Source organism: Paecilomyces variotii (genome assembly GCF_004022145.1).
Source record: "Paecilomyces variotii strain CBS 101075 chromosome Unknown C8Q69scaffold_19, whole genome shotgun sequence".
Taxonomy (NCBI): domain Eukaryota; kingdom Fungi; phylum Ascomycota; class Eurotiomycetes; order Eurotiales; family Thermoascaceae; genus Paecilomyces; species Paecilomyces variotii.
The window spans coordinates 1574-26849 of NW_021167158.1; the positions used below are offsets into that span (position 1 = coordinate 1574).

General features: G+C 41.1%; 6 protein-coding genes across 6 annotated transcripts; 5 read left to right on the plus strand and 1 right to left on the minus strand.

Annotated features, from left to right (window-relative positions):
* The first annotated feature begins 7649 nt into the window (after positions 1-7649).
* Positions 7650-9765, plus strand: C8Q69DRAFT_501982 (putative nuclear polyadenylated RNA-binding protein Nab2). Its single transcript, XM_028632376.1, has 2 exons — positions 7650-8329; positions 8396-9765. Exons 1-2 carry the CDS (start codon positions 7911-7913, stop codon positions 9495-9497), a joined length of 1521 nt encoding a protein of 506 aa, XP_028481151.1. The 5' UTR covers positions 7650-7910; the 3' UTR covers positions 9498-9765.
* A 125-nt stretch (positions 9766-9890) lies between these two features.
* Positions 9891-11830, plus strand: C8Q69DRAFT_488994 (putative protoporphyrinogen oxidase; the record flags this gene model as incomplete). Its single annotated transcript, XM_028632084.1, has 3 exons — positions 9891-10220; positions 10285-10974; positions 11036-11830. 3 exons carry the CDS (start codon positions 9891-9893, stop codon positions 11828-11830), a joined length of 1815 nt encoding a protein of 604 aa, XP_028481152.1.
* Positions 11831-12482: 652 nt separating this feature from the next.
* Positions 12483-13542, minus strand: C8Q69DRAFT_125111 (hypothetical protein). Its single transcript, XM_028625253.1, has one exon. It carries the CDS (start codon positions 13410-13412, stop codon positions 12513-12515), a length of 900 nt encoding a protein of 299 aa, XP_028481153.1. The 5' UTR covers positions 13413-13542; the 3' UTR covers positions 12483-12512.
* Positions 13474-14246, plus strand: C8Q69DRAFT_482094 (UQCRX/QCR9 like ubiquinol-cytochrome C reductase family protein). Its single transcript, XM_028631636.1, has 5 exons — positions 13474-13573; positions 13640-13659; positions 13727-13792; positions 13870-13918; positions 13980-14246. Exons 1-5 carry the CDS (start codon positions 13562-13564, stop codon positions 14040-14042), a joined length of 210 nt encoding a protein of 69 aa, XP_028481154.1. The 5' UTR covers positions 13474-13561; the 3' UTR covers positions 14043-14246.
* A 143-nt stretch (positions 14247-14389) lies between these two features.
* On the plus strand, positions 14390-21798 carry C8Q69DRAFT_531327 (hypothetical protein). The gene is made up of 2 exons (XM_028633751.1): positions 14390-20980; positions 21048-21798. Exons 1-2 carry the CDS (start codon positions 14823-14825, stop codon positions 21313-21315), a joined length of 6426 nt encoding a protein of 2141 aa, XP_028481155.1. The 5' UTR covers positions 14390-14822; the 3' UTR covers positions 21316-21798.
* Positions 21786-23978, plus strand: C8Q69DRAFT_424265 (hypothetical protein). Its single transcript, XM_028628417.1, has 2 exons — positions 21786-22307; positions 22385-23978. The coding sequence occupies exons 1-2, from the start codon at positions 22141-22143 to the stop codon at positions 23886-23888; spliced, it is 1671 nt and encodes a 556-aa protein (XP_028481156.1). The 5' UTR covers positions 21786-22140; the 3' UTR covers positions 23889-23978.
* Positions 23979-25276: the final 1298 nt, after the last annotated feature.

A 25276-nucleotide genomic window follows, 5' to 3' on the forward strand; every position in this document is an offset into this window, starting at 1 on the left:
TTTATAGCTAAAAAAAAAAACTATTAATAAAGGTGTTTTTTACTTAAAAAGCAGTCCTTATCTAAATCTTTAAAGAAATTAAATAAATATACTTAGAAATTATATCTCTAATTATTATTTAGATTATAGATTATAAATTATAATAAATAAAAAGCTTCTTAGTATTAAAGATATTCTATAGTATAGTATAAAGAATAATAAAAAAAAGGATAAATATAAGGATCCTTAAATATAGTTAAGGACCCTACTAAAACCTATAATTCTTAGTAAAAAAAAAATAATAAATATTAGCTAATTAATATAGCTATAGAAGTTAATTAAGTAATAATATAAGATATTAATCTGCCCTCTTTAGCTAATAAATTCTTAGAAGAGTTTAATAGAATATTAGTATTAATATTTATAGACTTATTCTTTAAGTATAATTAGTTAAAGTTAGCTAAGAAATTATAGGACTTAATAGCTTTCTATATACTAGAGATTAATTTAATTTATTAAGCTAGACTATTCTAAGGATAGATAAATATAGTATAAGAGTTTATATAAAGAATTATATAAGTACTAGCAAATAATATTCTTAATATCTGCAATATATTTCTGGATAATATACTAATATAAGAACCTAAGACTAATTATAAAGAAGAAGAAATACTGCTAGAAATTAGAAGGTTTATATTTAAATATATCTAGAATATTAATAAAATATTATATAGTCTTAAACTTGCAGGTTTAATAATTACTAGGGAGAAATTATAATTTATAATATTAGAAATTAAAGTAATAAGCTATATATATAATATTAAGGGGAGATATTTTAAGTTTACTAAGGTAATAAAGATTTTAAAATAGCTACTTTATTAGAATTTATAAGAAGTAAGAGAATTTTTAAGAATTATAGCCTATTACTAGATATAGATTAAAAGATATACTACTAAAGCTAAGCTAATATATTTAATATTAAAGAAAGAATAAGACTTCCTTTAAGGGCTAAAATAATAAAAAGTAATAAATATTTTAAAAATAGCCCTAATAATAGCACTAGTACTTAAGCTAATTAATTATAAAGAGAAAGGCATAATTATTATTAATACTAATGCTAATAATAGCAGATAAGAGACTTAATTTATTTTAAAAAAAAAGGAGTCTAATAAGAGATACTTAGCTAGATATAAAAGTAGAGTATAAATATAAATAAAGAGGCAATATAATAAAAGAAAGTTAAAGTATAAGACAGTATTAAAAGCGCTTTATAAATTCTAAGCATATCTATATAATATATACTTTTAACTAGAGGTAGATATAAAAACTTTAATAGCGCAACTAAATAAGATAGCTATAAACCTTTCTAAATTAATAATTACTTAATAAATTACTTAGATTTAGCTATTTAATTTTAATATTATCTATATATTAGGGAAAAAGAACTTAGTTATAAATAAGTTATCTTAAAAGTTAATAATAAAATAAGATCTAAAAAAGCAGAAGATAATAATATAAAGAAATTCCTAGACCTATAATTTTATATAGTCTATTATATTAATATATAAAAGATAGAATTAGATAGTATCTCTTAATTAATACCTATATTATATTAGTCAGAAAAGTCTTTACTAATTATAGAATAGTTATAAATTATAATAAAATTAGATAATATAAATAAAGAATAATATATTAAGTTTAAGAAAGAGGCCCTAAAATATATAGTCTAAGATAATATACTTTTTTAGAGAATATAATAAAATTAGCCTTATTATATAGTTATTAATAATAAAAAAAAGTAAAAAAAAATTCTTATAGCTTTTTATAAAGAGTATAAATATTATAAATATAAAGTAATTTATTAAAAGATAGCTAATTAATATTAATAAAAAGGCCTATATAAATATATTGCCAGATAAGTAAAGATATATAATAAATACTAGAAAGCAGATAAAGAATATATAAAAGAAGCTTTATAGTTAATATTTATTCTACTAAAAAAATTAAAGCTATATCTAAATATCTATAAAATTATACTGCCTAATAAAGGAAAGACTTATATTATTATATTTTAAGACAATTTTAACTAGATTAAATATAGAGCCTTTAATAGCCTTATTTTAAGAGCTATTATTAAATTTTTATAAAAAAACTAGATTTATTATTAGAGAGTAATAAAGACTCTTATTAATAATAAAAGACTAGAGAATAAAATTATAATTAATATATTAGTATAAAAGTATAAGATTAATTATATTAAAGTCTTATTATATAATCTATAAGTAAATAAAGCAGTTAAAATTATATATAAATCTTTTATATATAATATCAGAAAATTTATAAAAAAAATAAAAATAAATTAGGTAAACTATTTACTAGCAATAATCTAAGCAAATAAAAATATAATTAAAATTTTTATAGGCTTAATACTATTTAGAGCAATTATAAGATATAATACTATACTGCTAATTAAATTAGAAGTACCTATTTAAAAGACTTTAATATAAAATAAAGTTAAGATTATAGAAGATCTTCTATTCCTTTATATATAATAAATAGAGCTCTAAGATTAAGATATAAAAAAGGCCTAATTTTATATTTAATATATAAGAGAAGCTAATAAAAAAGTCTTTAATAATAAGAAATAGCTCTGCGAAGAATAATTAATAAAAAAATAGCTTATTCTGCTTTATAATATAAAGTTTAAGATATCTTACTCTATAAAACTAGTATATTACTAGCTTAGACTATATAAGATTAAAAAAGTCCTTAAGAAAGAATTCTATAAGCTTAAGAAATTAAATAATATATCTTTTAGAGACCTAATTTATAAAAATTATTTAAAAGGCTATTATTTATAAGAGAACTAAAATAAAATATTAACTGCAAATAATAATATAATATCTAAATAAGAAAATTAATAATTAAGTAATAATAATAATAATAATATAGACTAAATACTATCTAGATTAGAATATATAGTTATAATTCTAATACTCTCTTTTTAAAAATATTAGCTTAGAAGAAGGGAAGTAAAAAGCTAATAATAAAATAAGTTTAATACTAAGTAAAAAATTAATTTAAAAGGAGAAGAAATAAAAAAATAATAGTAAAATAAGTACTAATACTATAATAAAAAGAGAAAGAGGGTAAACTTAAGATAAGGGCGTCTTTTTTAGGGAAGAGAAAAGATTTAAAAATGCCTAATAATAATTAAAAAAGAAAAAAAAGAGAGATAATTAAAAAATATATAATATTAGCTTAAATATCTTAAAAAAGTCTATAAATAAAGCTAAAAATAAAAAATATTAAATAAAGAATATAAGTAATAAATAAAGAATTCTTACCTTATTATAAAAACCTTATTTTTTATATTATATAATATTATAGCAGAAATAACTGGAGACTAAATTAAGCTAAACTTAACCTTATCTTATCTTTTAAATATATCTTTTTATTTAAAAACTATTTTAAAGAATTACTCTATAAAGATATATATTAAAAATAGAAGAAAATATATTAAAAATATAAAATATTATCTATTAGGATAAAGCTCTTTAACTTAGAATATATATATATACTATAGTTAGTAAAATTTATAAACTTATAAAGGAGATAATAAATAAGGCTAATAATAAAAAAAAAAACTTAAAAAAGGTCTAGTTTATAAACAATATAATAATAATTATTTTAAATTTTTAAAGTAAGTATAATAAAATAGCTAATAATTTTTATAATTTCTTAAATTAATAAGAGCTATTAAAAAAAGTAAGAAAAAAAAATATTAGCTATTAATAAGCTAAAAGAATTAAAAATATAAGTAGAAAAAAATTATAAATATATTAATAAAGGTTATTATAAAGCTATAGAGAAATAAGGTTAAAAAATTATAAACTAAGTCTTATTAATTATTAGATAGTTATACTAAACCTTAATAATTATAAGAAGATTAATATCTAATATTAAAGATTAAAAAATAATAGCTATATATCTAATAAAAATATAAGTTAATAGACTTTATAATATTAGGAGATAAAAAATACTAACTAAAAAGAGCCTTTAACTAATTAATATTAGAAAAATAAAAGATATCTTAAAAAAAGCCCTTAATAGAGAAAGACTAATTTTTTAAAAGCCTATTAATAAAGAATTATAAAAGGTTAAAATAAAAATAGGAGAAAATAATCTTTTAAAGAAAATTATAGGAAAAAAGAAAAAATATTAAATAAAAGATTTAGGTAAAAGCTTATTAGTAGATTTAATATTAGACAAAAAAAATATAAAGAAGGAGAAAAAAAAAAGGATTAAGAGTCTTAAAAAGTTAAAAGGAGAAAAGAAGTTTAAAACTTAAAATAAAAAGAAATAGCTAGAAAAAAGATATAAATATAAGATTAATATATCTATATTAATAAAAAAGGCTATTACTAATTTAGAAGATAAAGAAGTATTAAAATTTTTAAGAAAAAAAAAGATTAAACTTACTATTATATACTAAATTTATATTAAAAAAATATAAAATATAATAAAATTAAGAAGTGCAGAAGATAATATCTTTAAAAAAAGATTAAAAATGCTTATAAATAGTAATAATAATCTTAAATACTAAAATACTAATATAGACTACTAGAAATAGTTTTAAGGGGGATAAAGATTTAATACTAACTTTAAGGATTATTACTGCCTAAATAAGAAGAAAACTAAAATATAATCTTAGCTAAGTAGACTAAATATAAGTATTAAGAAGATTAGAAAAGTCTTATAATAGGTTAATTTAAAGAAGATTAAATTAATTTATAAGCTATATATATAACTATTAGCTAATATAATTAGTATAAAGGAGAATATATCTATAAAAGAAGCTAAAGGAGTATTAAAAGTAGTTAAAAATATAAAGCTAGTAATAATAAAATAATAGAAAAAGGGATTATTTAAAATAATAACCTATCTTTATAAAAATTTACTTAAAAAAATTAAATAATTTATAAATAAAACCTTTAAAAATAAATAGGCAATAAAATCTCCTAATAAAGCCTTAAAAACTAATATAAAGCCCTCCTTTTCTGCGGTAAACCTAGAAGACCCCTTTATTAAAAAAAAACTGGGTATTTAAAAAATATATAAAATATTAGAACTATATAATTTAAAAATAATATAGAGGCTAAATAAATATTAGGTATATCTAGTAATAGCTAGGTTAAAAGAAGAATAAAGAATTCTATTTTAAGAAGTCTTAAAAATATAAAAGATAGAGATAATATAAAAGTTAAAGAATCTTTATTTAAAGACTTTCTCCCTAAGAAATCTCTAATATTAGGGATAGTTTAACTATTTAGAGATTTTAAATTAATTAATATAAATACTTCTAATAATATACTTAATAGCTTATATTATAAAGCCTAAGATAATCTATATAGAGCTAAAAAATATCTTAAATCTAAATATAGGAATAAAAAATATTTTAATCTAAATAAAGAAGATTTTACCCTAAATAAGATATAGGATTAATATATTTAATTAGATATTATAATAAAAGAGAACTTTAATTATTAAGAAATAAATAGGGTTTTTTAGATTATATTTTTTAAAAAGAAATTAGTAGAAGAGATATTATAATATACTATTATAAAAATAAAAACAGCCCTTTATTATAAAAAGGAGAATAAAAAATTAATAAGGCTTAAAAACTTATTTAGGAATATTCTCTAGAAGGTTATTATATAAGATATCTAGATTTATTTAATTTAGTTAGTGTTATATAGTTATAGTAAATATAAATTATAAGTCTAATATTTTAAGAAATATAAACTAAGAGTATTAAATATAGAGTCTATAATCCTTAAGGGAGTAGAGTAGTTATATAGGCGGTTTAGTTCGGTTTAGGGGGGAGGTTAAACCGCCCGTAGCGGTTTTCGGTTTAGGGCAGATAAACTATACCTAAACTAAACTATATACTAGTAGTTTAGTTTAAAACTAAAAAAACCAGATCAGCATAATTAGTTACTAACCTAAGTTAGATCTGGTTATATAACTATGCTCTAGCTATATTAGGATAAATAAGCGAAAATTACAATACCGTAATTTACCGATTTCTAATATATTTTTATTATATATACTAAATACTATAGTAATTTTATACCTCTGATATAAGTATCGATAAATTATATAGTGTAATTTAAATACGAGGTTAAAATTATGGTTCAAATGGTTTAAACCAAAAACCACCAGTTCGGTTCGGTTCTGGTAGACTCGCACCGCGGTTTACTAGGAAGCGAACTAAACCGAACCATGGGCGGTTCGGTTCGGTTCGGTTCGGTTTTTTCGGTTTACTGTAACCACTCTATAAGGGAGAAATAGGCTAGAGCTTTATAACCTTAAAAATTAGACTAATTATTAGAAATAAATCTAAAAAAATTATAAATTTAAGAGATATTATACTTAGATAGGGAGAAATAACCTTTATTAATAATCTATATTAGCTAATATTAAAAAATTAAAGAATAAATCTTAATAGTATTTACTATTTTAATTATAGAGAATAAAATAAGATAAGATTTAATTAAGAAGAATCTAGGCCTTTTAATATTTAAATAAATAAAATTATAGCTATAGGCAAAATAATATTTAATTAATTAAACTAAGATTATTTAGAAGTTAAAGCAGAGCTATACTTTATATTAAAATAAAATATATTATTAGTTTAAGATTATCTATAAAAGAAAGGAATTTAGCTTTATAAATTAGGGGTTTTAAGATATATATAATATTAAAAACTAGAGTATTCTTGCTTTAGGAATAATTTATAATATTAAAAGAAGGAGATAATATAGACTATAATAATTAAAGAAGGCAGATAAAGATATCTATTTTTAAAGAAGGGGAGGCTATATAATAGGAAGAATTAGTATAAAGAATATAATTAGTTAAGAGATTATATATTTTTACTTAAAATTTTTAAAAAGTCTATAAATAAAGCAAGAGAGAAAGAAAATAATAAGGAGATAATACCTTTTAGTTATTTAAAATAAAATAATTAGCTTTTTTTTTCTATTATTATTTAGTATTAGTTTAATATTAGATTATTATTAGTTTACTATATTAGTTTATAGTTAAAGCTTTTTTTCTAGCTCTACTCTAAGCTCTAAAGCTAAATACCTTTCTCTTCCTTCTTAATACCTACTTGCTTAAAGACTCTATGCTAAGTCTTAATATATCTTCCCATAACAGTATAAGATTTAAGTCTAAAATAGTAATATCTCTATAATAAAGTATTATAGAATTATAAAACTATAAAATATATTTATATTTAAAACTGCTATAAAGAAATAATAAAATAATTAATTTATTATCTATAAAAGGGAGTAATAGGCATATAAAAAAATTATATAGTGAAGTTTATAGCCTTATATAATTTCATATCTTAAGCTAGCGCGCTAGCTCAGCTATACTGAACCTAATTAGCTTATTTAGAGAGGGGAAAATATGGTCTTTTCTTATGTTATCTAGCTTAGTCATTCTCTATTATATAGCCTTAGGCACAGATATCTCTTAGTAATCAACTTTCTTCTTCTGAACAACATATGAAACTAGTGATCACCACGTGACGCTGTGGCTTGACACTTCGGGGACTCGTTTATCCACCCGCCCCAGGCGCTGCGTTCAAGCTTCATCATCTCCAGATAGCGAGTTCTTTCGGCCCCTCTCACCTCCTTCGTACTCTCAGAACGTACTCGAGGGGACAACCTTACATATTCATTTCATTTCAATCAGCCTCGCCTCTTGTGGTTGTATCCTCGCTGTCCCGAAAGCGTGCGCCTGGAATCTACAGGTGGCGTGAGAAGGATAGATCAAGCCTTCCTCAACCGCCTAGCCACTCTTTCATATTCATCGCATCGCTGTGATCGTGCCTCTTACGACAAGACTTACCCCTCAACATGACGACGGCAGTGGCGCTGGGAACGCCTTTGGCGGAAGCTCTCAGCAACACCATTCCATCTAAGGTGGCGGAGATGGGCTGGAGCACTGGGGGCGGCGAGGACTCTGCTTTGACAGAATACATAATCTTGATGTTGGTGAATGGAAAGACGCAAGAACAGATTTCAAATGAACTCTCAAATGATCTGCTTGGCCTCGGGGAGGATGACACGCAAGCCCTCGAGTTCTCAAGGTGGCTTTTCGAGCAAGTTGAAATGTTGGATCGGCAGTTCAACGGAGGCGGAAATCCGGATCAGCAATCTACTCAGGCCATACCTTCCTTCAACGACCAAGAGACATCAGGTGCTCAGCCCGGTGGACTGAGTGCTGGCACGCAGGACACTCAGATGGGCGAGACATCTCCCCAAGCAGAGTCAGTGTATGTAATTCCCCAATCTTGTACGCTGCCTTCATTACGGGAAGATGCTAACGCTCGTATGTACAGACCTACAGGACCCAAGGCTATGCGGAATGGTCGACAAGGTGGTCGCGGTCGGATGTTGGGCCAAATCAACAAGACGCTGGATCGAGGTAATGATTCAATGCTCCATCGGGTCAGAGGAGGATCGGGGTCTGGACGGGTCAACAGCCATGGACGAGACCAGCACAAGGGACCGAGATCTTTTCAGAATGGTAGAGGCATGGGCAACGGTAGACAGACGGGTGGAATGGGAATGGGAATGGCTGGAGGCCTGATGTCAGGTGGCTCTGCTGCTGCCAATGTCATGCAGATGAACCCCGAGAATCAGATGCAGCTGATGGCCCTCCTGGAGGAGCAAGCAAGAATGATGGCACAGCTGATGCCTGGAATGGTGCCTCCTGCTATAAACCCAGCTTTTCAGCAAGGTGGCCGACCTCGACAAGGACGGTCGCTGTTCGAGCGAATCGAGCGCCAGCCACAAAGGGGTCAGCGGCATGGAAACCGCAGCCAGGATGCTACGGCCACGGATGGCGATATGGATACGAACCCCGACAATGCCTCGAAAGGAAACGAGCAGGGAGAGGTCAATACGGACAATGTCTGCCATTGGAACCTTCGCTGTACCAAGAAAGACTGTCCCTTTGCACATCAGTCGCCAGCTGCCCCCGAAGGCACGCCTGTCGATGTTACGGATCGTTGTCCATACGGCGCCGCCTGCAAAAATAAGAAATGCACTGGACGTCATCCGTCACCCGCGGTCAAGGCAGTGCACCAGGCGGATGAGCCTTGTCGATTCTTCCCTCACTGCACTAATCCAAGCTGCCCGTTCAAACATCCGACGATGCCGCTTTGCCGTAATGGTGCTGACTGTACCGTTACCGGATGCAAGTTCACTCATTTGCAGACACCATGCAAATTCAATCCTTGTCTTAATCCAAATTGCCCCTACAAGCATGCTGAAGGTCAGAAAGGATCATTTGCCGACAAGGTATGGACCGCTGATTCGGCTCAAAAGAAGGAACATGTCAGTGAGAGGAAATTTATCGACGAGAGCGCGGAGGAAGAGCTCATCAAACCTGGTGCATCTGTGGCAGATGGCTCTCATAACCAGGAAGTGATGACCTAGGAAATTTTTGTAATCAAGGCGCGTGTTTAATGGCAGTGGCGCCTTGTTCAGATGTATGCGTGTTATGATATTTTGGGGTTTATACTAGGCTTTATACCGGGACATTCTGTCTGTGATGAGAGGGTGAATGACTGATGGGAAGGGCGTTGGATTTGTCAGAATTCTATCCAAAAGATTTGACATCAACCTGTAAATAGCACTGTAATATCATCATGGCCGTCATAGACGTTGCAAAGAAATATTCTTTACTGAACATCTGCCAAGCAGGTAGTGTAAGGCGAATACCGGATATTGTAAGTTACGACCTCGAACCAAAGCTTTGTCTACCGGCGGTCCGATTCCATTGATGCCCTCGCAATTTCATACTTCTCCATTTCTACATTAATCTCTGAGATGTGGCGATTATGCCAGCATAGGTATGCACTGGACACAATTTCAAGGTCATTGACATTTCGTTTCCATGGCCAGAGACGGTTCCTCAGTGCCCCGTCCAAATCTTATGATGCCGCGGTCATAGGTGGCGGTATTACAGGTCTCACAACAGCCTTCAGGCTGTCGCGAGACCCCAATTGCGCGAAGGTCACACTTTACGAGCAGTCAAATCGACTTGGAGGATGGTTACAATCAGAAACCATCAACGTTGACGGCGGAGAAGTGGTGTTCGAATACGGACCGCGAACACTGCGAACTGCGTCGCCTTCGTGCCTCCCTCTGCTAGACTTGGTAAGACAGACAAGAAAATACATCCGCTGGGGCTGCGAGCTAGATCCTGACACATTCGGAACAGCTTTTCGAGCTTGAATTGGAGGATGAGATTCTCATTACGAGCAAGAATTCACCAGCCGCGCGCAACCGCTACATCTACTACCCCGATCACCTCGTGCGCATGCCAGCACCCATCCCGAACGCCGGCACCATCACCAACCTGATAGCAAACGGAAAGGTCCTTTTAACAGAACCAGTACTCGCGGGTCTACTGTCTTCCGTTTTCACGGAGCCATTGAAGGAACCCAGATCAGACAAACTTGCGGGTCAGGATGAGTCGGTTGCGGACTTCGTCTCTCGACGGATGTCACCACAGATTGCGGACAACCTGGCGTCAGCATTGTTCCATGGAATATACGCCGGGGATATAGATCGATTGAGTGCTCAGACCTTGCTTGGGGTATATAGGGATTTAGAGAAGACAGATCGCAGGGTTTTTGGATCGCTGTTGAATATCGCGCAGACTGAGCGAAGGATTCTGTTGACGGATGACCTCTTGGCTCTTCACTCAGTTGAGCATGAGAGACCGCATGGGCACTGGCAGCGTCTTACGAGCCTAGTAAGGGGAGCAAGTGTCCTGACACTGAAAAGGGGACTAGGCCAGCTTGTACAGAGTCTAGAAACTGCTCTCAGGGAGACTGCTAAGGTTGAGATCTTGACAAATACCGAGGTCAAGGCTATTAGTAAGGACCAGCAGACCTCTGATTTAGCGGTAAGTGCTGCTTCTACGTACTTGGGAGTTGATTTTGGTTATTAACACATTTCCTATCCAGATCCAAATTGGCGAAAACGGATCACGTACACATAATCGTGTCGTTGCCACTATCCCGGCACCCGTACTGGCCAAGAGTCTGCGTTCAGGTGTTAAGGGTGACCAGCCAGTCCCTCAAGGGAGTGTCAGGAACCTGGAAGAACATAACTATGCGGTCTCAGTGATGGTGGTGAATCTGTATTACGACAACCCGCAGCTGATCCCCTACAAGGGATTCGGATACCTTATTCCGCGCTCAATCTCACTCGATCAGAACCCTGAACGTGCTCTTGGTGTCATATTCGGTTCTGATTCCAGCGTGGGACAGGACACTGCCCCGGGCACCAAGCTAACAGTCATGATGGGCGGTCACTGGTGGGACGGTTGGCAGGAATCTGACTACCCAGACCCCGAGACCGCTGTTTCCATGGCTCGTTCCTTGTTGGAGCGTCATTTACATATAAAAGAGTCGCCTGCAGTTGCAAAGGCGCGTCTACATCGCAATGCTATTCCTCAGTACACCGTTGGTCATATGTCGCGGATGCAGGAGCTTTCTCGCGCCGTACGGGACGAGTTCAACCATCGCCTTACATTAGCAGGCAGCTGGTACAGTGGAGTTGGCGTCACAGATTGCATACGTCAGGCCTATCTATCCGCATCGTACGGCGTTGATGCTCGACGACTGGATGATATGAACGGAGAACGACCGTGGTCGAGGATGGGGTACAAAGACTGGGACTTGGAAGGTGGCATCGTATCATCTCCACAACGGTGGTTCAAGGCAAATGTAGATGATGTAAAGTACTTATTTTGCTAGTAAGTTTTGACACGGCTGCCATATATTCTTTCTTACGTTGTGTTTTCGTTCCCACTAACTGTACAAATCACAGGCCTCAGAAGATAACCTACGCAGTAGGAATGTAAATTAAGCAGCAGTGTGTTGTTTCACACCTAGATAATCAGGTCTGAGCGTGTGTACAATAATCTGGCTTGTACCATTCAAGTCTATCAGGCACCCGAGTAGTGAATGCTACAGGAATATTTTTGCAACTAGCAGACAGTATAGACAGAAGAGCTTATGATCAGAGCTCAGTCCTTTGGTCTAGGATATTAAGATGCCTTTAAGTTGAAAGATTCTGCTTTAGCACAGAATCCTAGCCACGTCGGGCAGACTCTGGTGATCATATAGCATCATATCTCGAGGACGACGAATCCGTGCGCGTTCACGGAGTCAGCAGCACTGAGCTTATCGTTCGCGTGACAAGTCTCAATATGCAGTCAAAATCGGATGTGTCTTGCCTCGGTGGTCCCAGTCTGTGGGATTCATGCTGGTGGGTGATTGTTGTCGCGTGGGTCGTCGGGCAGCGGGCAGCTCCTGCGGCAACAACTAACCAGCAACATGTAGATGCGAACTCAGACATATATGATCGATCGGCGTAGAGCGACATATCTTGTTGGGAAATCGGTGATATCGAAAAACCACTCGTGCTTGAGTAGTCTCAAACTTGTTCCTTTCCTTCAGCTGCCAACTTTTTCTCGCCATCCGCATCGAATCCCAGCGCATTCAACTGGCGGATCAATTCCTGAATCTTGATCACTTTCTCCAACTGCTCTGGGAGCAGAGATTCGCCCTTGTCCTTCTTGTCACGCAGGTCTCGAGCCTGACGAAGCTTCTTCCTCAAAGCACGTGCTTTCTTTTCCTTCTCTGCCTCTGGGTCCAGAGGCTCCTCTTCGGCCTTGTGCTGTTGGCCTTCCTGCTTCGACTGGTCTCCATTTGCAGCGTTGTCGCTGGGTACTGCATCGCCCGTAGCTGCTTTTGCCCGTTTCTTCGCCTCTCTCTTCTTTGCGTTCTTGTTGCTAACAGCGCTAGTGCTCTTTTCTGCAGCTTTGTCGCTGCTACCTAATCCTTCCGCACCAGGGACACCTGCTTTACCTCTGTTCTTCCAGGCTTCTGCGGACCGATTCTTGTACAGCTCGACATCTTCGGGAGGGCGATAGCCGGGCCGGATGCGAATCTCGCGGCGCTTGGTCCCATCCGCACGGACAGAAGAGGGTATAACACGTTCACCAGTGACGGCATCCACGGTGATGCCCGCAGCTGTGGGAGCAGGAGGATTCGGAGAGGCCATTTCTTGGTCCGTCTCGGGACAATGTGCGTAACCGATGTAATCGGTGACTGGTAATTCTGGTGAGTTCGATGGCCACCAGACTGATTTTTTCTGAGTGGCCAGCGTATCGCGCCCTGAAACGCAAGTGTAGCGCGATACGATAATTGACGGCAGCGAAAGAGAGAACGTGAAGCTCCCAAGTGTTGTTCCAGTTCTTCCAAAGGCGGAAAGCTTGAGGCTCTTCGGGCGTTCCAGGTTGCCGGTGGTCACGGCTGCTAGCCAGCCAATCATCGCTCCGGGGATTCCCGCGACCGATGCTTTTCGCGCTGGGCCGGGAGAGCAACTCCAAACTTCCACCCTCGACACTCTACAAGACTGTACAGCGTTCCCCTCACGACTCCTCTCTTCTCACCGGTCTCATCACCGACACATCTATCACAATGTCTGGAGGAGTAAGTCTGCCTTTCCTTAGTTTTGGTTGTGCAATCCAATGGCTAACCTTGCTCACGCTGTCACAGATCTCTTCCGTCATCTACCAGCAAGTACCCCCGTCAATGCCGCAAAACCTCGGATTGCCTTTGCTGACGTGACGACTCCTTTCTCAGGACCCTCTTCCGGAGGAACGCTGTGTTCCTGTCTTCTATCTTCGTCGGTGCCTTCGCCTTCGAGATGTATGTTTGATGCTGCCCAGCTATTGCTGCTATCGCCCGGAAAGTACGGAATACTGACGGATGGGACTCCCTTACAGTGCCTTTGACACCGCCTCGAACAAGGTCTGGGACTGCCTCAACAAGGGCGTATGTGACCCCGGAGACCTCTTTGAATCGAAACATCGTTTATGGCTAACTCGGTCGACAGCGCCAATGGAAGGACATCCGTCACAAGTACATCCAGGCAGCCCAAGAGGAGGATGATGAGTAGAGGATGGGACTGTGATGCAGTCCCCTTTTCACCTCAGCACAGAGCGAAAATACCAATGTAACTTGTTATCATACTGATTGGGAAATGGTAGCGGACTGGAAATAGAGTTCTTTGTTCTTCATATGTAACACCTGAGGGCACCCAGTGTTTAATCTAGCGTAGAAAATAACATAGGAAAATCAAACTCCCATATAACTGATTCCATAAGATTATTGGCCATGAGCAATGTGGCGGGGAGTTGCGAATGCCTTAACCGTATGGCGACCGTAGGCGGGATACAGTGGCGCTAAGAAGCTTCTTTGACAGTCTTTCGGCCGCCCGATGTCATACCGAGAAGACTGCATCAACCACAACTCACTTTCTCAGACCGGCGGGGTCAACATCCATGCATCAAACGACCTTTACCGGACAATACTGACAGTCTTATGATTTAATGATCTGTAAATTCCGCATCGACGATTCTTACTAGCTTGTTCTTACGCGCACAAGATTGCATGACCCTGCACGGCTACCTCACTCTTTGTCGAATCGATCGGGATTACCAATTCTTCTACAACATTGACACTATTCTCTGGTTCACATAGCCAGTCTGGTTACAATTTGCGAAAACACTGAGGTGCGGGGTTTATGTAATTGCCTGGTCACTATTCTCCTGAACATCTTCACTTGCGATTCACGATAACGTTCGCATCGAGCACGTCCACCCCGCCACACCATCTATCTCATCTTGTCGACGACTACTGCATGGGTGACTTTGTTGCAACAATACGATCCTAAGATATGCTCACAGAATGTGAGAGGAAGCTTGGTGAAGGCCTTCTGCGCCTCCCGGCGAAGCACAACTACCGGTATGGGCCGCAAGCCGAACGAGATCTTCTCGAGCTTCTCTTCCGTTCACTTTCAGGGTTTAATGAGGAGCACCTGCGAGAGCTTTTCCCAGAGAGACTTCCTAGCGGTCCGTGGAAGTTGACGGAAGCGCAAGGCGCGAAGGATGGTGCGGAATATACTGAGGCTGCGAGGGGCAAGAGATGTGGGCATATCTTCAGGCCGAATGAGGCGACATATCGATGTCTCACTTGCGCCTCTGATGATACCTGCGTACTATGCAGTCGGTGCTTCGACTCTTCGGATCATACAGGCCATCAGTATCAGATCAGTTTGTCATCTGGTAATTGTGGTTGCTGCGACTGTGGTGATGACGAAGCTTGGAAGGTGCCCCTCTTCTGCGCTATTCACACAGACACGGGTGATGCGAAGGGTAAAGAGCGAGCTCGAAACCAACTGTCTCAGGATTGGGTGGATAGCATAAAGACTACGATCTCAAGAGCTCTGGACTATTTCTGTGATGTTATCTCCTGCTCACCTGAGCAACTCAGGCTTCCCAAGACGGAAGACGGAATTAGGCATGATGAGGAGGCATCGAGATTGCGCCCTGGTTGGTATGGTGAAGGTGACGCTGCTGAGGACGAACCTGAATTCGCACTGGCTCTCTGGAATGACGAGAAGCACACGATCAGAGACGTCTCCCATCAGGTTACCAGGGCGTGCCGTGAGAGAGACAGCTTCGGTAATGCAAAGGCCCACGAAACCAACGATATAGGTAGAAGCGTCATCAAGTATTCCAAAGATCTGCAGAGACTGTTAGCGGTATCGAAAGTCATCGAACAGATCAAAGTCACAGTGACCGTGCGCTCCTCTCGAGACACATTCCGAGAGCAAATGTGTGGAACCATAATAGAGTGGCTGGCCGATATTGCAGGCGCCAGCGTCAAGGAAGACAATGAAATTTTGCGGCGTGTCATCTGTGAAGAGCTGCTACGGCCATGGCGACGAGGCAGTGGCGCGTACAACGCGGATATTGGCATGAAGGGAATTGATGACCATGAAAGGAATGAAAGCGCACCATACCGTGCGATAACCCTGACAGTCTCGCCCCAGGGTCAAGTTGTATTGGCAGCCTCTGATGAAGATGACATGGAGGAGAACGGCGATGAGCAAGAGGCACAAAACGAAGAAGACGAAGGAGAAGATGGGGAGGACGACGAGGGCTACGACGATACCCGGGAAGAAGATGACGAAGAGTACGAAGATATGGAACTGGATCTCAACAGAATGCGCGAAGAGGTAGACGAAGATGAAGATATGGAAATGGGTAACGCTGATGACGAACTTGAGGTCGCGGAAGCTACATTAGCTGGATATCCGCCCCCTCCTCCACCGCCACCACCACCGCGATCACAGACCCAAGATGCTACGCAGCAGTCTGCTACGGAGTCTACTACGGATGAGAACAGAGTTCCTACCACGGCGTCCAGTGTGCATATTCCAAGGACTCCAACTACCTCGGTTAAGCCTACACCTGCCAGGACTCCAAGCCACTGGCAGGTAAAACCACCTGGTCCTGCGACAGGCGAGGTGCCTCCGCATGAGGATCTCTGGCAGCGGACTCGTCTTGATTGGATGGTCCTCTTTGACCTGAGACTATGGAAGAAAGCAAGAACTGATCTTCGCGATCTCTACATCAGCACTGTGGTCAACGTCCCTGAGTTCAAGAGGGTCATGGGTCTGCGCTTAGCTGCCTTATACACTGCTTTGGCGCAGTTGTACTTGATTGCAGACAGAGAACCAGACCATTCGATCGTGAATCTCTCTCTACAACTATTGACTACTCCATCGATCACAGAGGAGATTGTTCAGCGTGGAAACTTCCTTACGAAGGTCATGGCCATTCTCTACACGTTCCTGACTACCCGCCAGGTGGGTGAACCTCATGAAGTCAACCCAACTGCAACACTAGCTTTCGATGCCGGGTCCGTGACGAATAGACGTCTGTACCACTTCTTTTTGGATTTGCGTTACCTTCTCCAGTCTGAATACGTCCAGCACCGTGTCCGTACAGAGGAACAATACCTATTGCAATTCCTTGATCTAGTCAAACTTCCGCAGGGTATCTGTCCCAATGTACGCGCAGTCGGAGAACACGTCGAATATGAGACAGACGCCTGGATTAGCGCGTCAATCCTCATGAGGGAGATTAACCGTCTCTGCCGTCAATTCTGCGAGGCATTCAGGAACCCCGAAGTTGACAATGGAAAGAATTTATTAAGAGCAGTCAAGGCCGCTGCTATCTCCGCGATCGTACACTCAACCGGCATTGAACGCAAGCGCTTCGACCAAGCTGAAATAAAAGAATATGTGCGCTTCAAATCGCTACCTTGCTTCGATTTCGAAGTCGATCCGTCGGGTCAGATACCCCGACACAGGGTCGTGGATTTCATAGTCGAAAAGGGCTCTATCAGCTTCCACCATCCTTTGCATTACATACTCTCCTGGTTGCTAGAATGCGGCCGGGGCATGAGCAGTGCTTTGATGCACAACGTCCTGTTAGAGGCCGCTCGGGTGGCCAACGAAATGTATATCCACGATACACAGCTTACCCCGGAGGATCTTCTTCTGACAATGTTCGACTTTCCACTCCGGGTGTGTGCTTGGCTGGCACAGATGAAGGCTGGTATGTGGGTGCGCAATGGCCTCAGCTTGCGCCATCAAATGTCACAGTATCGAGGAGTGTCATCCCGAGATTTCGCCTATTATCGTGACATCTTCCTACTCCAAACAGCACTAGTTACATGCGACTCAAGCAGGGTGCTTGCATCGATTGCAGACCGTTTCGGGATGGTAGATTGGATGACGCGAGGCTATGTTCCCAGGCAGGGATACGAAGACTCTCAGATAGTCGACGTGGCGGAAGAATTCGTTCATCTTCTGATTATCCTCCTTACCGATCGTACTTCTTTGACGGCCATCGACGATTCTGTCACTTTCAGCAGGGAGAACATCAGCCGCGACATCGCACATGTCCTTTGCTTCAAGCCCCTATCCTTCTCGGATCTATCGACTCGTTTAAGCGATAAGCTGCTCGAGACGGACTTGTTCCAGGACGTCCTAGACGAGATTGCTGTCTTCCGACCTCCGGAGGGCTTAAATGATACTGGAACATTCGAGTTGAAGCAAGAGTACATCGCCTTGGTAGACCCGTACAGTGCGCACTACACTAAGAACCAGCGCGATGAGGCGGAAAATATCTACAAAGAGTGGATGGCCAAGAAATCTGGAAAGAAACCAGCTGATATAGTCTTTGAACCCAACCTGCGGCACATCAGTACTGGGGCATTCTCCAAGTTACCGCACTTTACCAGGACTTTGATCTTTGCTCAGCTGGTACACCACTGTCTTGATTATGCGATGTCCTCGAAAGAGAGCACTCCGAACATCCCTTCCACCCGCGTGGATACTTTCCTTCAGATTGTTCTTCATCTGACACTGCTCGCTACGCTTGAAGATCCTAGCGACGAAGACGACTCTACGGAATCGCGCTCTTCCTTCGTCTTGCATGCGCTATCGCGCTCAAGGGAGACTCGGGCCGGAAATCTGACGATTATAGGCCTGCTGCAGAAGATCTCAACCATGAATGAGTTTGACGCATGTGGTCCCAAGATTCGACACATTCTAAGAAGAATGTGGCAGAAACGGCCGAAGGCGTATTCCGCGGCAACGGCAAACTTGAAATTCCCTTATGATAGGGTTGATGCCGGTTCCCCTGCCACCAATACAGAGAGCGAACAAGAGATGAAAAAGAAGCAGGCTCTTGAGAGGCAGGCAAGGGTAATGGCCCAATTTCAGCAACAGCAACAGAATTTCCTGAATAGTCAGGGTGCAATAGATTGGGGAGAAGAGGACTTCAGCGACATGGAATCTGAAGCCGAAGCCGAAGCCCCCTCTGAAGCCAAGATCTGGAAGTATCCGAGCGGAACATGTATCCTCTGCCAAGAGGAGACAAACGACTCTAGACTGTATGGTACTTTTGCGTTGATCCAGGACAGTGGCATTCTGAGGCAGACAGATATCAAGGACCCCGACTATATCAGGGAAGTTCTGCGGACACCGTCAAGCTTGGACAAGTCTGCCGACCACATCCGTCCTTTTGGCGTTGCAGGCGAAAATCGGGTTACAGTGAAGAGATTAGACTCAAAAGGTGACGAAGTGATCACCGAGAAGATTGGTGTGAGCAAGGGCTTTAACCCAGAGAACACCATTCGGGGACCGGTAACGACAGGTTGCGGTCATATAATGCACTACTCTTGTTTTGAGGTTTACTATGCCGCGACGCAGAGGCGGCACAGTCAACAAGTGGCTCGCAACCATCCCGAGCGTCTGTCCCTGAAGGAATTCGTCTGTCCTCTATGTAAGGCTCTTGGAAATGCGTTCCTGCCAATTATTTGGAAGGGCAAGGAGGAATCGTACCCCGGCGCTCTCAGGACCAGCGGATCTTTCGAAGACTTCATCAACACCGGTGTGAAATCCGCTCTAGAACAACCTCGCACTTACGCTCTTCTGGTGGAGGGTGATAAGCTGCAGTTACCTGCATATCATGATATCTATGCTGACTATCTGTCGAAGACGATGGTACCGCCACTAACTGGAAAGATTGGCCAACTCATAGCTTCCTCGCCGCCGTCCATGCCGCCAATTCCTGCTCAATACGTACAGGCGACACGGATTCAAATGCCGGGCGTCTTCCCAACTGCAGAAGACCTCACGGCATCGAGTCCACTTCAGCAAGTCTCTACACCCGGTCACAGCCCCATGTCAGAGCTCATGCAAATATACAAGAGACTGAAGAAGACTATCCGATTGAACAACATCCAGTCCTCATTTAGTCATCCTGCAGATGCGATCAACTCCGATGAATTACTTCACACTGATTCCCTCATACGAAGTTTTGGGTTCAGCATCTCTGCCTTGGAGATCGCTCAACGTGGCGTCGAATCTGAGCCTGGCTCAACTCTACTAGACAAGATCCCGCAGTTGACGCTCACCCACCTCCGTGTCCTTGCTGAGACAGCTCTGTCATATGTCGCAGTCGGTGGACTTCAAAATGGTGCCAATGGTAAGAGTCGGTCCGCTCAAGAATTCCAGGAAATACAGCGTCAGAAACTCTGCCAGTTGTTTGTTGGTCATCCTTGCATGACTGGTACATCTCTACTAAACGACGTCCGAAATATCGAACCTTTGCTGGCAACGGATATTTTCATTTTCATGGCAGAATCTTCGCTGTCTCTGCTCCAGATCCTGAACATCGACATCCGCCATCTAATTCAGATGTGTTATGTGGCGGAGATTATCAAAGTGGCAGTCACTTTTATTCTCTGGCCTCTGGGCTTGAAGGCGGAATTGGCAGAGCATGGCGATGCGTCTTATCTGCTCGAAGTGGAGTTGTCTGATGAACGCTATGCCATTACCAGGCATTTCTTTGATTCGGTCGTCACCGAGCTAAGATCTAACTCTGTTGGGCGTGCAGAAGGATCATCTTTTCCCGCCGAGAGCGGCTACGTGAAAGAAGGCGAGGGGTCTGCGACGCCAGGCATCATCATAGCCTTGAGGCGACTGATATCTAGCTATGCCCTGGCCTTCCTCCGCAAGACAGTGATCCTTCTGCACGTGCAACATGGAGTCGAATTCCCCAACACTGGATTTGCCGATGTAGGCACATCTGAGTTGGATCGCCTTACCAAGCTTCTTCAATTACCGACGCTGGACCAGCTATTCTCAACTTTCTCGCCAGCTAGGAATACAAAGAAACCATTTGACAGCGTCGTTTCAGGATGGATCTTCCACTGGAATGCATCTCGTTCTGGAATCCGCTTCGATGACCACAGGCTTTGGCCAAGCCTCTCGCACCCTGCTATCTTTGAGTTGGTGGGTCTTCCCAAGTATTATGATATCTTGATCGAGGAGGCAAACAAAAAGCGATGCCCGAACTCCAAGAAAGAATTGATGGATCCGAGTATCTGTCTATTCTGCGGTGATATTTTCTGCTCTCAAGCTGTCTGCTGCATGGACAAGAAGTTGGGCGGATGCAACCAGCATCTTAAGAAGTAAGTAGTAGACACTGCTCCCGTTTCTTCGTTTTCTGGATCGTGACTAACGAGGCGTTTTTTACAGGTGCGGCAAGAACGTGGGCTTATTTATCAACATCCGCAAATGCACCGTGCTCTATCTCCACAACCACAACGGTTCGTGGCATTTCGCGCCTTATCTAGACCGCCATGGAGAGGTTGATCCTGGTCTGCGGCGCAACCGTCAGCTCATTCTGAATCAGAAGCGCTACGACAGACTTCTGCGTGACGTCTGGCTATCGCACCAAATCCCAGCTACCATCAGCAGGAAGCTAGAAGCAGATATCAACAACGGAGGTTGGGAAACTATTTGAGATGGACAGCTCTATGTAAGAATGAAGAGTTTGGTGGAATTATGATATTTTGGCCATGGAAGGCGAAATGTCATACTCTTTGGAAGTCAAATTTCCTTTTGCATAATATCCGCTCTATTTCATTTTTTACTTACATTGGTGGTTCTTCTACTATGTCTTGAAGTCCTGACGCAACCACTTTACCATCATATGCTCATTGGCGGATTTTAAATTTCAGATAGCTTTGGACGTTTGCAACTAGGTGTCAGTAAATATTCTACACATATTCAGATGCTCTGGGCCCAGAGGAAAAAATAGAACACAATCAACTTTTTGTCCGATCATCTAGTGTGATGTTTTAAATAAACATTCGGGTCGAAACCATTAATGACCACTACTCGTTGTGGTAGAGTGCATATTGTATCCTGAAAGATACGTCGAAGGAAAACTCATAAAAGAATAGACTTCAATAAGCTCTGACGATCCGTTGACTCAAAATAGTTCCATACTGCAGAAGATAAAAGAGTTGTCTTCAAGCCGAAGTACATAAGTTAGCTTACTTGCCACCATCATGCTTGACCGCCAAGCCTTGCGGGACCCCTAGCACATGCCGTCATTCGCTCAGCGACAACTTTCGCGCATGTCACCAGTTAAACGAGAAACATCTTATCAGAACTACAAGTGTTGCTGCTTTCAGCAGAGTTATATTGCGGAGTCCACGTCGCTGCGAAGTGGTAGAGGCTGCAAGTTCCTCCGGCGGTCAGCGCGCCACGTTCTGTTTTTTCCCCCCTCGGCCAGTTTCGATATCCTCGATGAAACTGGATCTTTCGAGGAAAAGCAACAAACATGAATAACGAGCAATTCCGCCGTCTTATACTTGACCAGACGCCGGCTAGAGATAAGGATCAAAGTCCAAATGGATCTTCTCCGCGACAACAAGGGAAGTCTGCGGTCGGGGGCGCGACTCCCGGTGTGCTTGGGTCGAGAATGCGATCGAGCATCCCGATGACGCCGTATGTGGATTGTTCTCTTGTCATCACGATGTTTTGTTGGGATTATTTTTAGCTAATGAGTACTTCTTATGATCTAGTCGCTCTGTGAAAGGTGTTGACTTCGCCCGTCAGCTCGCTGAGCATCGTCGCGAGTCGCAACAGCCGCCTACGAAGAAGTTCAAATCTTCCGCCGCCCCGAAGGGAACCAAGCTTGCAGCGGGCTATCAGGACCGCTCGATATTGCGAAGGAAACAGGATGAGGAGGAAGCAGAGGCTGAGGATAAAGAGAAGCGCGTCAAGGCGTTGGAGGAGTTGGTGAAACTGGGTCAGATCGACCAGGCTACGTTCGAGAAACTGCGGGCGGAGATTGGGGTCGGTGGTGATGTGAGCAGTACGCATCTGGTCAAGGGACTAGATTGGAATCTGCTGAAGCGTGTCAAGGCGGGGGAGGATATTACGAAGCCTGTAGAAGAAGAAACTCCCGAGGCTGAGGCCCCCGAAGCAGTTGAGGATGTTGATGATGAGTTTGACCGTATACTGGATGAGAAGGAGAAGGATGTCCGACCTGTTGCTCCCAAGGAAGAAAAGGTTAAGAAAGGAAATATGGCTCCTCCGCCTCCGCCTGCTAGCACAGGGCAGAAGAGGTCAAGAGACGAGATTCTAAAGCAGCTTAAGGCAAGCAGAGCAGCGGCAGCTGCGGCTCCTGTTCAACCCGCTCCTCAGCAGACTGGTCCTGCGTTGGGTTCGAAATTCAAGAAGATTGGAGACAACAAGCAGCGCTGGATTGAACAAGACGAGACTGGAAGACGGAGGGAGGTTCTGATTACGAAAGATGCCGAGGGAAGGACAAAGAAGAAGGTTAGATATCTGGACAAACCTGGAGAACAGAATGGTGGCCTGCTGGCTCCTGATAAGAGCGCAAAACCTCTAGGAATGGAGGTTCCTGCTGAAATCGCGGCGAAGATAGCTGCGACACCGGAGGCAGAAGAGGACGGAGACATTTTCGAGGGTGTTGGCGCAGACTACAACCCTCTGGGTGATCTTGGTGACGAGGAAAGTTCTTCTGAATCCGAAGATGAGGCTGCCGCCGTTGAAAAGGATGCTGTAGCATCCACGGCTCCACCACCACCGGAACCTGCTTCCACTGAGACAGCTGAGAAAGCAACTGCGGCTCCGGCGAAACCTCGCAATTATTTCTCGACACCTACTACTGCAGAGACAGCGGAATCCTCCCGTGCCAATCCATTTGCCACGGATCCGACGATCATGGCGGCTTTGAAGAGGGCGGCTCAGCTCCGACAAGCAGCGGAATCTGAGGAAGTGGCCGGTGAAGAAGACGCTGACGCGGAGACCCTCGCGCGACGGAAGAAGTTCCTGGAAGAAGCGAAGCGGCGTGAGGCTCAAGATGCGATGGATATGGACTATGGATTCGGCAGTAGTCGTATCGAAGATGAGGAAGACGAAGAAGGGCCGACCTGGGAGGAGAGAGGTGGCAATAAGCGCAAACGGGGTCCAAAGAAGCGCAAGGGTAATAAGGATAGTGCTGCTGATGTTTTAAGGGTCCTCGATGCGAGAAGCAAAGGGGACAAGGGCAAGGAGTAGACACAGTATAGTCATGGTTAACCTTCCCAATATGATACCAGAGGTCGTGAAGCATCATTGTTGCTCTTTGGACCGACCTCATAATGCAAATTTCTACTCGACAAACCACAGTAGTGTATCTAGTTGGGTCCTGCGAATTCTAGCCGTAGAGTCCTCGCCAGTACGGACCCAATTCTGAACCGGTCATGATCACTGTTTAGAAACACGAAAGAAACAGTGCTTTGATCTCATTTCGACCTGTTATTTGCTTGAGTGCTATGGCGAGAGAATGGCGGATTGGTGCTCCCGTGTCGAACGACGGTGGACTGCCAACACTGAAGGCGAGGCGGGTCTTATATCCCTATTTTGACCCAGTAGTAATAAGCCATATACCAATTTAGAAGCTGTTTCACATCAGACCACAGTATTTCTGGATATTGAGACTCCCCAGCCACATCGTGCAGTCGCCACGACGGTGAAACAGCAAAATGTCCGTAGCGGAGCGGAGTGGGATCCTTGGCGTATCATTTTCGATCTATATATCAGACAAGCATCGAATATCTGCAATGAAATAATTAATCATTTATCAACAACGATTCTTGCGGAGAGGGAGATTAGGCAGCACTTATTACATCATGGAATGGCTTGCTAGGCTGCAATACTGTGCCTGGCTCTTATATCCCATCGATCCTCCGCTTCAACCCCAGCCGCCTCCTCCATCAACACAACCACTTCCCCACCCTCCCCAGACATCACAACAACGCGAAACGCGCTCTTCCTGGTCATGTATCTGATCGAACAAAGAAGACTTTACAACAAAGGAATAGTCCTCGCCCAAGACCGCTCGCCAGTCGTCCTCTTAGCGAATCGCGTGGACTAGCGCGAATCTCCTGAAGATAAATACCCCCCTCTGCCCACCAAATCTTCTCCTTACTACTTCACTTTCGTTCTATGCACTTCACCCGGGATCAAGTTCATGTGTGTGGACATGGACTTGATCCCGAAGACTACTTCATGGTGCGATGTGACCTTGCATAGCCGCATCAGTCCTCTTGTTCTTCCACTTGATACACCTTTCCCATCGACGTGTTCATCGAAGGAACACAATGACACCTTTGAATTATGGGCATAACATGCCAGATTCTTCTCTTGCACACAGGTAAGAACCTTAGAATGTACCCATCGCGACAGAGGACTGTTCGTTCCCTTTCTTGCCCCTTCAGATCTATATTATATATTGCCACTTATCCCCCAAGCACACGCTCGTAGCCGCGAGCAGACACCTCTTGTTTCTTTGCCGGAGTTCGATGACGGGTGGAAGAGCTTGCCAGTGCATTTGTGCTGAGGAGGAGGCCTCCTCTTCTGGATATTTCCAGACTTTCTAGGTTCGAAATTCTATGATACGATCG

Coding starts and splice junctions, on each gene's coding strand:
- C8Q69DRAFT_501982 (XM_028632376.1), top strand. CDS start 7,911: ATGACGACGGCAGTGGCGCTGGGAACGCCTTTGGCGGAAGCTCTCAGC. Junction 8,330..8,395: donor TCTCCCCAAGCAGAGTCAGT/GTATGTAATTCC, acceptor TCGTATGTACAG/ACCTACAGGACCCAAGGCTA.
- C8Q69DRAFT_125111 (XM_028625253.1), bottom strand. CDS start 13,412: ATGATTGGCTGGCTAGCAGCCGTGACCACCGGCAACCTGGAACGCCCG.
- C8Q69DRAFT_482094 (XM_028631636.1), top strand. Junction 13,660..13,726: donor ATCTCTTCCGTCATCTACCA/GCAAGTACCCCC, acceptor CTCCTTTCTCAG/GACCCTCTTCCGGAGGAACG. Junction 13,793..13,869: donor GGTGCCTTCGCCTTCGAGAT/GTATGTTTGATG, acceptor ACTCCCTTACAG/TGCCTTTGACACCGCCTCGA.
- C8Q69DRAFT_531327 (XM_028633751.1), top strand. CDS start 14,823: ATGCTCACAGAATGTGAGAGGAAGCTTGGTGAAGGCCTTCTGCGCCTC. Junction 20,981..21,047: donor TGCAACCAGCATCTTAAGAA/GTAAGTAGTAGA, acceptor CGTTTTTTACAG/GTGCGGCAAGAACGTGGGCT.
- C8Q69DRAFT_424265 (XM_028628417.1), top strand. CDS start 22,141: ATGAATAACGAGCAATTCCGCCGTCTTATACTTGACCAGACGCCGGCT. Junction 22,308..22,384: donor TCGAGCATCCCGATGACGCC/GTATGTGGATTG, acceptor CTTATGATCTAG/TCGCTCTGTGAAAGGTGTTG.